The 13,915-nt window shown below is 49.3% G+C and overlaps 1 protein-coding gene across 1 annotated transcript in view; it reads left to right on the top strand.

Annotated features, from left to right (window-relative positions):
* The first annotated feature begins 9,960 nt into the window (after window positions 1–9,960).
* Window positions 9,961–13,915, top strand: part of OTOP1 (otopetrin 1) — a 28,561-nt gene continuing 24,606 nt past the window's right edge. Inside the window, exon 1 of the mRNA XM_069496431.1 lies at window positions 9,961–10,390. Within this exon, the coding sequence (XP_069352532.1) occupies window positions 9,961–10,390 (430 nt within the window). The remainder of the gene's footprint in view (window positions 10,391–13,915) is intronic.

Below are 13,915 nucleotides of genomic sequence, written 5' to 3'. Positions count from 1 at the left end.
TCACAATAAAAATTTTAAAAAGTGTCAAAGTGAAATGTCAGTGATATCAACTGAAATGTAAGACATTTCATTCTTAATAACCTAATAGATTTGTGTATAGTTTATGGTAATAGCTGGGCGTGGTGGTGCGTACCTGTAGTCCTAGCTACTCAGGAGGCTGAGGTGGGAGGACCGATTGAGGCCAGGAGTTTGAAGCTATAGTGTGCTCTAATCAAGCCCGTGAATAGCTACTGTATGCCAGCCTGGGCAACGTAGTGAGACCCCATCCTGAGAAAAAAAAGGTGGTAAATGATAAAATCGACTAGTATCTGCATACATTTTATGCACTTGTGACATACCTAACTTTTTCCTAATTTTTCTTTATTTCTAGGCCATTTGGTTCATCTGTGAGTTTTTCAAATTATCAGAAATCACCAAAAATTTTTCAAATATACTTATTGAAAAAATCCTTTTATAAGTGGATTCATGCCATTTAAACCCACATGGTTTATTCAAGGGTCGATCGTGTGTGTGTGTGTGTGTGTGTGTGTGTAAATATATAGTGTATATATGTATGGGTGTATGTATGTATACACACATACACAAAGGGTGGGAGATAACCCCTATACAAATTCAGGAGTCTCAGTGATCTGGAGCGTGTTGAGATATTACCTCCAAGGTAGAAGACAAGATGCTGCTCCCGGTACTGGTTACCATTTAAAAGGAGGCACAATGCTTACGGGAATTTTTAGAGGTTGGAGGCAACATGAGCTTCCCATCATGAACTGGACATTATCTGATCCACCAAACCATAAAGTTGAGCATGCGCAGCAACAACACATTGTCAAGTAGATGGCATATAAGACATTGAACTTGAGCAGGTTTGGAAACCATAAGTAAGTTGCACATCCAGGTGACTCAGATTCCTTGGGGACCAACTCTTTTGGTTGATAATGTTTGGCTGAAAAAAAAGAAAAAAGAGACCAACTCCCGCTCATTGCTTTCTTTCCTCAAGCCATACTAGTGGTCCCATGGGAGCTGCTCACAACTGAGGAGAGAGCTCAGGTTGTCTACGGGTGCTTCTGCACCACATGACAGCATCAACCCAAAGAAGACAGCTGCAGCATTACAGCCCCACCCAGCGGTGGCCCCGAAGGACGGTGGTGAAGGAAAATCCTCCCAGTGAGCAGAATGGTGAGTGGTACATTTGGTTGTCTACTCTGTCCTGATTAAGAGACATCCAGAATACAAATCTACACTGTCTCATGGATGGTTGCTAACAGGATAACAGTTTGGCTAGGTGGTCAGTGACTTGAAAAGAAAAGGATTGGAAGATTGGTGACCAGGAGAATTGGGGAAGAGGGATGTGGCTAGATCTCTGTAATGGGTACAGCGCTCTCAGAATGAATGTAGAGATTTGCATCTCACATGACTGCTCACCAACGGGCCTCCGCTGCAGAGCAGGTGGGCAGCATGGCATGTTCTGTGGGTGTCTGTCAGCCTTTTCCCCAGCCATCCAGTGCTTGCTTGATGCGCCCTTGTACAGGGTGCATGGTGGCAGGGACGGAGACTGTGCACAGGGTCAGCACAGAAGTCCTCTGGCCAAGGCTCAGCTTGCTGGTAAGTGCTGGTGCAGAATTTGCTGCAATGGTTTTAAAAGAGGGCCCTGAATTGTTTGACATGCCTCTCACTGACAGGGAACTCTTTAGCTCCTTCCCTTGAATCTGGGTGGGCCTCACGGTGCTGGCAGACTCAGTGTCTGGCGAAAACCCATTCCTCATACATGGTGCCTTGTCACTGTGTCTCCACAGAGTAGAAGTGGTGAGGGATCTCTCTGGGATGTCTTTTATGAGGGCACTAATCCCACCCATGATATCTCCACTCTCTGATCTAATCACCTCCCAAGGCCCCATCTCCTAATACCATCACCTATCTGATTAGGATTCAACATATGAATTTTTTTTTTTTTTTTTCTTTTTTTTTTGAGGCATGGTCTCACTCTATCGCCTGGGCTAGAATGCAGTGGTGTCATCATAACTCACAGCAACCTCAAACTCCTGGGCTCAAGTGATCCTGCTGCCTCAGCTTTGTAGTAGCTGGGATTACAAGTGTTCACCACCATGCCCGGCTAATTTTTCTACTTTTTGTAGAGAGGGGGATCTCACTCTTGCTCAGGCTGGTCTCCAACTCCTTGCTTCAAGCAATCCTCCTGCCTTGCACCCCTGCCCTCAAAGTGCTGGGATTACAGGTGTGAGCCACCATGCCCGGACTCAATATATGAATTTGTCAGGGACACAAACATTCAGACCATAGCATCAAGTCTTTCTAGCTAAATCTTCCCAGCTAAGATCCTAGACATTGTAGAGCAGAGAAAAAGCAACTTCCAAATACTGACCCACAGGGCCCAGGAGCACAATAAAATGATTGTTGTTATGTACCACTAAGTTGGGTAGTTTATTATCCTGTGGAGGAACATATGGCAACAGCGGAGACCAACATTGAGCTGCCCATACAGCACCTTTCCCTGGGGACACTTGCCTGGAGGAAGTTTGATTGTATGAGCCGCCTTCCATCATGGAGGGAGTAGAGATTTGTCCTCCCTGGATTAAACACAAATTCTGGAGTTGTATTTTCCTTCCCTTCCCCATCTGTATGTTTGTGGAGCGTCCTATCACTGCCATGATATTCTGCACAGCATTGCTTCTGATCAAGGGATTTAATTCCCAGTAAAAGAAGTGACCACGAAATCAACCCAGAGCCAACGTCTAGTGTTTTCCAAAGGGTCTATGTAGAAAAGTTGACATTAGTGGAAAAAGTGGCTAAATGTAAATAAAGTCTATAGTTTAGTTAATAGTATTGTATCAATGTTAATTTCTTAGTTTTGAGAAATGTATCAGTGCATAAGATGTTCGGGGAAGCTGAGTGAAGGGGTGACGGGAATGCTCTATACTATCTTTGCAACTCTTCTATAAATGTAACATTATTTCAAAAGAAAAAGAGACTTTTTATGAGGGGTCTTTAAAAAGTTCATGGAAAATTCATATCGTGAGAAACCTATACATGGATTTTAATTTTTTTCCGCCAAAATAAACTCATGTAATACTAACTTGTTATAACGTGTCTGAGCCAGATCTAGTGTGAGGCACTAGGAAGGATAAAACAGCAGTTTGAAAAGAGCCCCTGTCAGAGCAACATGCATTCTTCTAAAATTGAAGCAAGAACAAACACCAATTTATGGTGAAGTTTGGTTGGAAGAATGGTGAAATCATTGATGATTATGAAGAGTTTACGGGGAAGAGGCCCCCTCAAAATCAGCAGTTTACAGATGGGGAACTCCTTTCATGAAGGGACGAGGCAATGTTGAAGATGAAGCCCACTGCAGCAGACCATCTGCATCAATTTGCAAGGAAAAAGTAAACCTTGTGCCTGCCCTGATTACGAGGACCGATGATTAACAGCAGAAACAATAGCCAACACCACAGACGTCTCAGTTGGTTCAGTTTACATAATTCTTACTGAAAAATTAAAGTTGAGCAAACTTTCCACTCGATGGGTGCCTAAACTGTTGCTCCCAGATCAGCTGCAGACAAGAGCAGAGCTTTCAATGGAAATTGTATTTTATTTATTTATTTTTTTTTTATTTTAATTTTTAATTTTTTTTTAAAGACAAGAGTCTTGCTCTGTGGCTCAGACTGGAGTGCAATGGCATCATCATAACTCACTGAAGCCTCCAACTCCTGGGTTCAAGTGATCCTTCTGTCTCAGCCTCCCAAGTAGCTGGGACTACAGGTGCACGACACAGTGCCCAGCTAAATTTTAAAAATATTTTGTAGCAATGAGAGTCTCACCATGTTGCCCAGGTTGGTCTCACACTCCTGGGCTCGAGTGATCCTCCTACCTCTGCCTCCCAAAGTGCTGGTATTATCGGTGTGAACCACTGTGCCCAGCCACGATGGAAATTTTAAACAAGTGGGATCCAGATTGTGAGGCATTTCTTTGAAGAACTGTAGCAGGAGACGTAACCTGGCTTTTCTAGTACCATCCTGAGGAAAAGCCACAATCAAAGCAGTGGCTACCAAGGGGTGGGTGTGGCCAGTCAAAGCTTGAGTGGACCAGTCAAGAGCAAAGGTCACGGCAACGGTTTTGAGGATGCTCAAGGCATTTTTCTTGTTGGCTTTGGAGGGCTAAAGAATGATAACATCTGCTTATTATGTGACTGTTTTGAGAAAATTTAGCCAAAACTTTAGCAGAAAAGCACCTGGGAGAGCTTCACCAGAGCTTCCTCCACAGCCACAACATTGCTCTCATCAAACAAGGACAGTGCTGAGAGGCTGCAGTGGGAAAACTTGCAGTCCTGATCTGGCTCCTCTGGCAGCTTCTTGTTTCCCGATCTTAAAAAATCTAAAAAAGGCACCCACTTTTCTTCAATTAATAATGTAAAAAACCCGAATTGACCTGGCTAAATTCCCAGGACTCTCAGCTCTTTACGGGTGGACTAAATGGCTGGTGTCATTGCTCACAATAGTGTCTTGAACTTGATGGAGCTTATGTTCAGAAACAAAGTTTATATTTTTTATTTTTATCTTTTCATTCCATTTTTCCTTGAACATTTTGAAGTCTCCTCATACATTGTGAAATGGCTTGATTGAGCTAATTAACATATGTGCTATTTCATGTACTTATTTTTTTGTGGTGCAAACTCTTAAAATCTACTCTCTTAGCAATTGTCCATAATACTATATACTTCTTGGTCAGTAATGCCTACGCAAAAAAAAAAAAAAAAAAAAAAAAAGAGGCCATGTGCGGTAGCTCACACCTGTAATCTCAGCACTTTGGGAGGCCAATGCAAATTGTTGACAGAAGATTTCTATAGAAAATGAAACATTTCTGTGTGATATCGTGTCAAACCAAAATGACTTGAATATTTCTTTGCAAGGTAAAGCTAAGTGTGTATATATATGTATATATATATGATATGTGGCAAAAAATCCAAGCATTTTGCAAAAAGCTATCTTTTTTCAAAACACTTCTTGAAAAGGAAATATTGATGAACATTTTCCCCAGTTAGCAAAGTTCATTGATGAGCAGGATGATATATCTGAATCATTTGAAGAATACTCAGCTGTTACAGACCTATTAATTGGAGAATACAATGAAAGCTTCACTGACTTTGAGAATCAGGACATCACACTCAAATTAGTATTTCAGCCTCATCTATTTGATATCACCAACACACTCTAAGAACTACAGATGGAATTGATTGAGCTCTCAATAGATGACATTTTAAAGTCACTGTTTGATGTTAAGAAAGATCCAATTGAAATATAGAAAAATGCAGAACACCCAGGTCTTTGGCAACATGCCTGAAAAATGCTTTGTTGCTTGTCAACCACTTTTTGCTGCGAAACTACTACCTAACCCAAATCAAGATGCCATTAAGGTCACAAATGACTGATGTGCATCTAGAGGATCAGCTGAAACTGTGGATCTCCATGCTGCAACCAAATATTCAAATGCTTTCCAACAAAAAGCAGACACAACAAAGTCATTAAAAGGTTAGTTAACTTTAATATCTAATTGAAGTTTATTGAATGCAGCCTTATTTGATCACAGCTAAATTAATGCAGCCTTTCAGCATGTAAAGGTTACCCAGCTCTGCTTTAATCTTTCTCTGTGGGTGTCCAGAGACTCATACTTCATTGCTTATTTAAAAGAATCGAGGCAGCCCAGAGGCAGGAGTCCCACCTGATTTTCAGACGGGGATTGAGTGTCAGTCATGTTTGTACTCCACAAGTTCAGGTGCCGTTAGCAGCAGGAACAGATACATTTAAAACTTGCTGTGGCTTAGCACAGTGAAATTTATTTCTCTCTCGTGTAAAGTCCAGCTTCCTTGGGGGGAATCTGCTTCCCAGGTCACTGGGAGACTTAGGCTGACAGGCTGTGCCATCTTCAGCATGAGGCTCCAAAGTTGCTCTGGGTGTTGGTGTCACATCCAGCTGGTAGGCGGAGGGGAGGAGGTGGAGGATGGCATAGGAGGTTTTTGTGGTCTGAGCCGAGCAGTGTGCACACATCTCTCTTACCCACACTCCACTGGTCAGAACTTACTCACCTGGCCCCACTAGATGCAAGGGGCGCCAGGAATGAGAGCTCCTGGCTGGGCAGCCATTTCGCAGCACTAGCTCTGCATGATGGGAGGGAGCACAGGTTTGGTGGACAGCTGGTTGCCTCTGCCACACGGCCTCGGCTCAGTGCCCGGCACACAGTTGGTGCTCAGTGAATAGCAAAGTCCATTAAGTACGTGGTGTGCAGCAGGCACTTCCTAAGTGCTTTGTAGCTATCAACTTATTCTATTCTCATAGGAACTTGTAAGAGTGAGTATTTATTTTTAATTATTAATTTTTTTTGTACAGACAGGGTCTTGCTCTGTTGCCCAAGTTAAAGTGCAGTAGTGTGTTCAATGCAGCCTTGAACTCCTGGGCTCAAGGGATCCTCCCACCTCAGCCTCCCAAGTAGCTGGGACTACAGGCATGTGCCACTATGCCCGGCTGATTTTAAAATTTTTTTGTAGAGACAGGGTCTTGTTACGTTACCCAAGCTGGTCTTGAACTCCTGGCTTCAAGTGATCCTCTTGTCTCAGCCTCCCAAATTGTTTGGATTACAGGAATGAGCCTCCACACCTGACCAAGAATGGGTATTGTATTTTTTTTAATTAAAAAAATTTTTAATTATTATGGGTACATAATTTAAGAGCTTCATTTTACAGATGAGGAGATTGAGGCACAGAGAGGCCCAGTAACTTGTCTAGGGTCACACAGCAGTAAGTGATGAAGCCTGGATTCAAACCCTGTAGCCCACCTAACCACCACTTGATATTGTAGTGTCCTGCAAAACCATGTTGAATTGTGCTGATTTATGAAAAAGAGATAATGGATAGGAATGTATTTTGTAAAGATGTAAAGTGAAATAAAGGCATAGGGGGTTTTGATGAGGACCTGGGACATTTATGGGGCCCCTGCCATCTGCCAGGCACTAGGCTCTCTCTCATCCAGGTTCCCATGGCACTTGGCACAGACTGTGGGTTTCATCTTGTTGTCCTCAGGCCTGTCACAGTACCTGGCACGCAGGAGGTGCTCAGTATACATTTATCAATGGATTTTTAAAAAGCACATGCTGGGTGCTAGAGAGAAGAATGAACCAGACACAGCTGTGTCTTTAGGGAGCTCAGAACTGGAAAGGCAGTTATAAAAACGGTGACTGTGATGGGTGAGAAACAAGAGTGATGGAGAGGTAGACAGGTCTACCTGGAAGCACATGAATAGGCAGGGCAAAGAGAGCCTTCTCATTTTAGCCATCCATCCATCCACTCATCCAACACTTATTTTTTTTTTTTTTTTTTGTTGAGACAGAGTCTCACTTTGTTGCCCAGGCTAGAGTGAGTGCCGTGGCGTCAGCTTAGCTCACAGCAACCTCAAACTCCTGGGCTTAAGCGATCCTACTGCCTCAGCCTCCCGAGGAGCTGGGACTACAGGCATGCGCCACTATGCCCGGCTAATTTTTTCTATATAGATTTTTAGGTGTCCATATAATGACTTTCTATTTTTAGTAGAGACGGGGTCTCGCTCAGGCTGGTCTCGAACTCCTGACCTTGAGCAATCCACCCGCCTCGGCCTCCCAGAGTGCTAGGATTACAGGCGTGAGCCACCGCGCCCGGCCATCCAACACTTATTTACTTAGCACCTACTATGTGCTGGGTACCACTGTTCTGCATGCTGGAGATATAGCCATGGACAAGCTGGACAGTGTCCTCGTAGAGCTTTTGTTACAGTGGGAGAGACAGGCCACAGACATTGGCACATTGCAGGCGAGGTGGGCTGAAGGGGGAAACCGAGCCAGGTGAGGGGAGACCGCGCTGCAGGAAGCTGTGTCACTGAGTCAGTCCTCACCCTCCTCTGATGAAGAGACACAGGCCTCCCTTGCCCCGTGGTGCACCCAACCCATTTGCCCATTCATTATTTTATCAGCTTCCCTACTGAGCATCCACTCTGGCTTGGCTCTGGGCACACTCAGCGGGGGGCGTGTTCCCTGATTACAACCCGCCTTGTGATCATGTGCATTTCTTTGCACAGGCTGGATCCTCCCTCTGGACTGCCCTCCTCCACCCTGCCCCATCCCCCCTGACCAGCTGCCTCTGCGGGCCTTTCCCTCTCCCAGAACCTCGCAGTCTTCCTGCAGACCAGGGCTCCTCCCAGGCTGGCTCCGGGCAGCCCTGCTGGAGGGGGGGCTGCTTACTCTGTCCACCCCCCTCCCCAAGCTCTGAGACGGTGAGGACTGGGTCTCGGTTCATGCTCTGCGGCTTCCCAGGGAGCACTCACTACATACTTGTCCCCTGAGCCTTTCTCCTCCTGAAGTCAGCTCCGACAGAGCAGAGTCTTCCAGAGCTGAATCCCCAGAGCCTAGAACAGAGCCTGGCAAACGGTCCAGTGTAAGATAAATATATGTTGCTCAAACGAATGAACGAATGAATTTATAGAACAAATGAAGGCAAAGCAAGGTCCCCACGTTGATGCCTCCCCGGCCCAGGGCTCCCCTGTCCCCCCTTTACCACCCAGGACGGGCTACTGCAGTTTGCTGGCCGAGTGCAAAACGAAAGCGTGGGGCCCCTTGTTGGAAAATTGAGAATTTCAAAACGGCAACAGTAGAAGATTAAAGCAAGAGGGAGAGAGTGTCTGCCGGGTGCCCAGCCCTGTGCGAGCACGGGGGCTCGCCCAGGAGGCCGCCAGGAGGCTCGCACGCCCCAAGGCTCGCTCCCAACTCCTCGCTGCGACCCGCCGCTGGGGTCCGGCCCCTCGTCTCAGGCGCGCCCCACCTCGGACGCTCTTTTGCGAAGCTTCCCGGGTCTCCTCCCAGCCCCGCGGGAGCGGCCCCTCCTGGGAGGCGACGGGCGCCCGGCGGGCCCCCAGGGCTTCGGAAGGGAAGCCGGGCGGTCGGAGGCTGGGAGAGGCGCCCGGGCCCCCGCGGCTCCGGGGCAGACCCCTGGGCAACCCCCCTCAACCCCGCTGGTTCAGGAGCAGCTCCCCACTCCCCTGCGGGAGGGTGAGGGATGGTGGTTTTTCTTGAAAAGTGACTCAGGTCTTCTGCGTCTGGGCATCTCGCAGCCCACACACAGAGAAACCCACAGAAAGACGGCCCCTCCCCCTATGCATAGATCTGGGGGCCCGCGCTTCCCCACCCCTGCCCAGACACACCCGAAGACAGATGGCCAGACAAAGAGCGTGACCTGAACGGAGAAGACACAGCGCAGAAAGAGGCAGGGACAGACAGACTCAGACGCGCACACCGACTCATGCAGGCTCCCCGGACCTCTGGGTCCCTGTCGCGGAGCCTCGGGAACAGCCCAGAGCAGTCCCGGGCGCTCGGCTCGGCCTCAGCCCCTCCCCCGCGCCCACCTTCTAGGGCTGGCTTGCGGAGACCCCCTCATTTCCAGCCCCCGCAACCCCGGGAGTCACCTCTCGCCATCCAGCGTTTCCGGGGCGCCGGGGGGCGGGGGTGGGGTGGGGAGCAGGGGCTGGGTCTGCGGGCGTCGCAGCAGGGCAGAGGGCTGCGGGCTGCGGGCGGCGGGCGGGGGCCAGGCGCGCTGGCGGCTGTGCGGGAGGACGCGCGGGCGGCCGCGGGATCGGGATCCGGGAGCCGTCCCGCGTGGGTCCCGTAGTGGGCAGAGGGCTGCCCCTGGCGTTGTCAAGTGAGGGGAAGTGGGCAGGGGGCGGCGGGGAGCGCATAGAAACCCGAGTCCTCGGGAGTTGGGGGGGAAGTGGGCCGGGGTGGCACCTTGACTGAGGGCAAAGGGGCACGGGGCGAGGAGAGGCGTCGGAGGGTGAGGTGAGTAGGGGTGGGGGCCGGTTGGCAGAGGGCATCGGGGCAAGGACAGGAGGCAGGGGTAGCAGGCGGGGCCGGCGGCAGCCACCCCCGGAACGAGACGGCAAGATGCCCGAGGGCTTGGGGGCGCCCGGCTTGCCCAGGGCAGCTGCAAGCGCCTTGGACGCGGGCTCGTCGGGGCCTGCGGCCTGCCCGCGGCCCCAGCTCGCGGCTCCGGGGTCCCCGCAATCCGCGGAGTCCCCGCGGCCCCCAGGGTCGCGGGCCCCTCGACGGGCCGCTGTCCGAGCCACCTTCCCGCAGAAGCTGGCCGAGGCGCTCAGCAGCCAGTACGGGCTGAACGTGTTCGTGGCGGGGCTGCTGCTGCTGCTGGCCTGGGCCGTGCACGCGTCGGGCGTGGGCAAGAGCGACCTGCTGAGCCTCCTGAGCGCGCTCATGCTGCTGCAGCTGCTCTGGATGCTGTGGTACGTGCGCCGCAGCCGCGCGCACCGCCGCCTCATCCGCCTCAAGGACACGCACGCGGGCGCGCGCTGGCTGCGCGGTGAGTCCGGAGGCTGGGCAGCTGCCGCTGTGCCCTGTCCGCCTTTTCCGCTTTGTCTTTCTTCTCTCGTCCTTCTCAAGCCCGGGCCTCACAGCGGCCGCTCTCTGCCTCCATATCCCATCAGCAGAGCGACGGCGACACGGATTCTTCAGTCTGTCCCTGGCTTGAAGCCATGCAGCGCTTCCACTGACCCCACGATGGGGGCCACGCTCCCTTGCCTTGGCACCCAAGGCGCTCTAAGATCTGGCCCCAGATGGCTTCTTTCGTTTTATCGCTTCCTTTACCCTTATCCTGTGGCCCAGTCCTTCTCAAAGATCTTCAGTTCCCGCCACAGTATTTCATGCTTCCTTGCCTTTGCATATTCTGTTCCCTCCTCCTGGAATGTCTTTTCCACCCTCCCACCTGCCCTCCTGCTTTCCAGGACTGAGGTCAGGCCTCACCCCACCCTTCCTTTCCCGACTCCCTACCCTTTTCCCCACCCTTGGTGGTTCTGACTACACCCCTCTACCCCTCACTGTGCCCCGCTCTTATTGACACATCTGTCCCTCCACCCCACTGGGGGAGTCTGGGGTGCTTGTCTCTTAGTCCTGGAGCCACCTCAGGGCCTGGCATGGGGAAAGTGCTTGGGCAAGGTACCGGATCTCCCCTCCCACCCTGAACCTTAGTTTTCACATCTGTAGAATGGGATCACACACTGGATGGGGTCCGGTGACTGCCAGAATCCCTAGTTCTCCTTCTTTCCATGACCCTGGCAGGAAATGCTCTCATTGCCCCGGGCCACCTCTGCTCTCTCTGTGAAGCTCTTTTGGTCCTTGTCAATCTCTGCCTTGTGTTCTGGCTGTTTGGATATGAGCCTTACTATCCAGATGAGATTCTAGGTTTCTTAGATAGGGATTGTATCTAGTTCATCTTGGCTTTGGGAAAATTTGAGACCATCCCAGGGTGGCCCAAATTCCTGTTCTGGAAATGGTTGTTTTAGAGAGGTTCATGGTTTTGTGACTCTCCATAAAGGCAGTGAATACAGTGTTATTTAAAGAAACAAACAAGGCACAATATGTTATTTTACAATATTGACTTGCACAGACTAAAATCTGTGACACACACGGGCCTTGTCCCTATGCTGTCCTGTAGTGGAAGCATCCTTTCTTTGTCCCTCCCTCCCTTCCTTCTCCTCCATCGTTTCTTCCTTCCTTCCTTTCTTACCTCCCTCCTCTCTACTTACCTGTTCCTTCATTTCCTTGCCTCCCTACCTGCTTTCTCCTCCTTCTCCCCCTCTTTCCCTTTCTCTCTTCCTCCCTCTCCCTTCTTTCCTGTTTCTCCCTCCTTTGCTCCTTTTCTTCCTCTCCCCTCCCCTCATCCTTCCTTCCTCTCTCCTTTCTTACTTCCTTCTTCTATTCCTCTCTCCCCCATTCCTCCTCCCTCTTTCTCTTGGCTTTCTTTCTTTTCTTTTTAGGCCATAGTTATAGTATCTTCTCTCTTTTTCTTCCATCCTCTGTACCCTGTTCTTCGTTCTTCTCTCTCTCCCTCCTTTCAGGATGGGAGCCTGAGTCCATGGGTGAACACATATGCCATTTCCCAAGACTGGGAAGCCAGAGGGAGGAACAGGGTGGGCGTGCAGAAGCAAGGTTCTCTCGTGGACAAGTTACATTTGAGACGTTTTTTGGACACCAAATAGAGAGGATATAATGAGGCAAGATGGAGAGAACACGTCACGTAGTAGGTGTTTGGTAAACGGTGGCCATTTAGACACTGGGTGAGTTGTCTCATAATAATAGAACCATTTGGTATGTGGACCATGGGAAGAGTGTTGGCTCTGGAAGCCATGGCTTGAGGTCTCAGCTCTAGCACCTGAACCTTTCTGAGTCCCAGTTTCCTCATCAGTAAGATAAGAATCCCAGCCGCCTCTCGGGGAGGAGCTGGGAGATGCTGAGAGAAAGCAGTTTGCAAAGTACTGGCCATTCCTGCAGAGGAGCTGTGGGTTCATCAAAGAAGCAAGAGTCTAATTAGGAATGTCAGGAGGCCGTGGTGCCAAGGGGAAGTGCCTTCAGCCCCAGCAGCACTGAGGTTTCCCCTGAAAGCGCAGGTGGAAAGACAGGTTTGATGGAGGAACTTTGTTCTGCCCTGGCGCTGGTGACAGAGTCTTAGATCAACAAGCAGAAGGCAATTCCCTCAGGAAAGGGAGTGGTGATCTCCAAGACTCATCCTGGGAACATTAGGAGAAAGTCTTGCTTAACTGCATGCATTTTCTTACGTATGTTTTTGGATGATATTTCTGGTCTAATGGAAACATAAACATAATGTCAGGATTTAAGCATCAAAAAGAGAATGTGGCTGCCAAAAAATCAGATGCAGGTTTGGGATTCATTGGAAGGAAGTTAGACTGCGTGCGGAGTACCTGGTCCTTCCTGAGCATCTCATGGGTCTGTATAGGAGATTGGCTGCAAGAGGTCTCAAACTCCTGGCCTCTAGTGATCCTCCCGCCTCGGCCTTCCAGAGTGCTAGGATTACAGGCGTGAGCCACCACGCCCGGCCTTGTGGCTGCAGGAGAATGAAAAGATGTTCCATCCAGGAGAGGGAAAGACGCAGAGGTCACAGGGTAGAACATGCTGCTGCTGCCTTGCACCTGTCAACTCTGGGTCATCCTTTGGCATTCAGCAAGCAAGAGTCACTTCTGGGAAGCCTTTCCTGATACTTTCAGACCAGGGGCAGCCTCCAGGTTGTATGTTCTGGTAGAACCCTGCTCATTTTCTTTCCAGGGCTAATCAAGCTGGAAGTTGTGTTATTCAGTTACTGTTTATTGGGCTAATGAACTCCTGTGTGAATGTGCTTACCATTGTATCCTGTGCCTAACGGGCAGCAAGTGCCATTCAGTATCTGCTGAATAATTGAATGGATGGATGGATGGATGAATGAGCGAATGAAACTCCAGGGAAGAGGATGACGATTCTGGGAGGTCAATTGCCATCCAGTATAAGGAAGACTATTTGAGTGTAAGCATCAGCTAGTGATGGAAAGACACACTCTGAGAGATGCTAAGCCTCCCAGCCCTAGGCATGTCCAGGTGGGGGCCAGATGGCCACCAGTCATGATGTACTGGGAAGCATCTTTGCTTGAGATGGAGATGTAGACTAAATCTGTGGAAACTTTCACCTCTGAGAACCTATGGCTCAAGATTCTAGATTCCTAGGAGGGACCTGGGTGCCTGACATAGGGGAGAGGTCCCTCTGCCAACACTGGGTGAGTACCCTAGGCAGTTTTGGGATTATTCTCGAGTAATGTGGCTAGTATACTTTCTAATTGGTTCTAATTTATTACGTTTTTCTTTGTGGTTGAGTGATGAGATGATGATAATAATCACATCCCACTTATAGAATTTTCTAGGTGTGGGACACTGTTGTAGGTGATTTCTATGTAAAACTCATTTAATCTCCTGAACACCCATATGAGATAGGCAGCATTATTATCATCCACATTTTATAGCAAAGAGACTGAAGCACACACAGGTCAGTTAAGTTATTGCCCAAG

Source organism: Eulemur rufifrons, chromosome 20 (genome assembly GCF_041146395.1).
Source record: "Eulemur rufifrons isolate Redbay chromosome 20, OSU_ERuf_1, whole genome shotgun sequence".
NCBI classification, from domain to species: Eukaryota; Metazoa; Chordata; class Mammalia; order Primates; family Lemuridae; genus Eulemur; species Eulemur rufifrons.
This window is presented reverse-complemented; position numbering and strand designations above follow the sequence as displayed.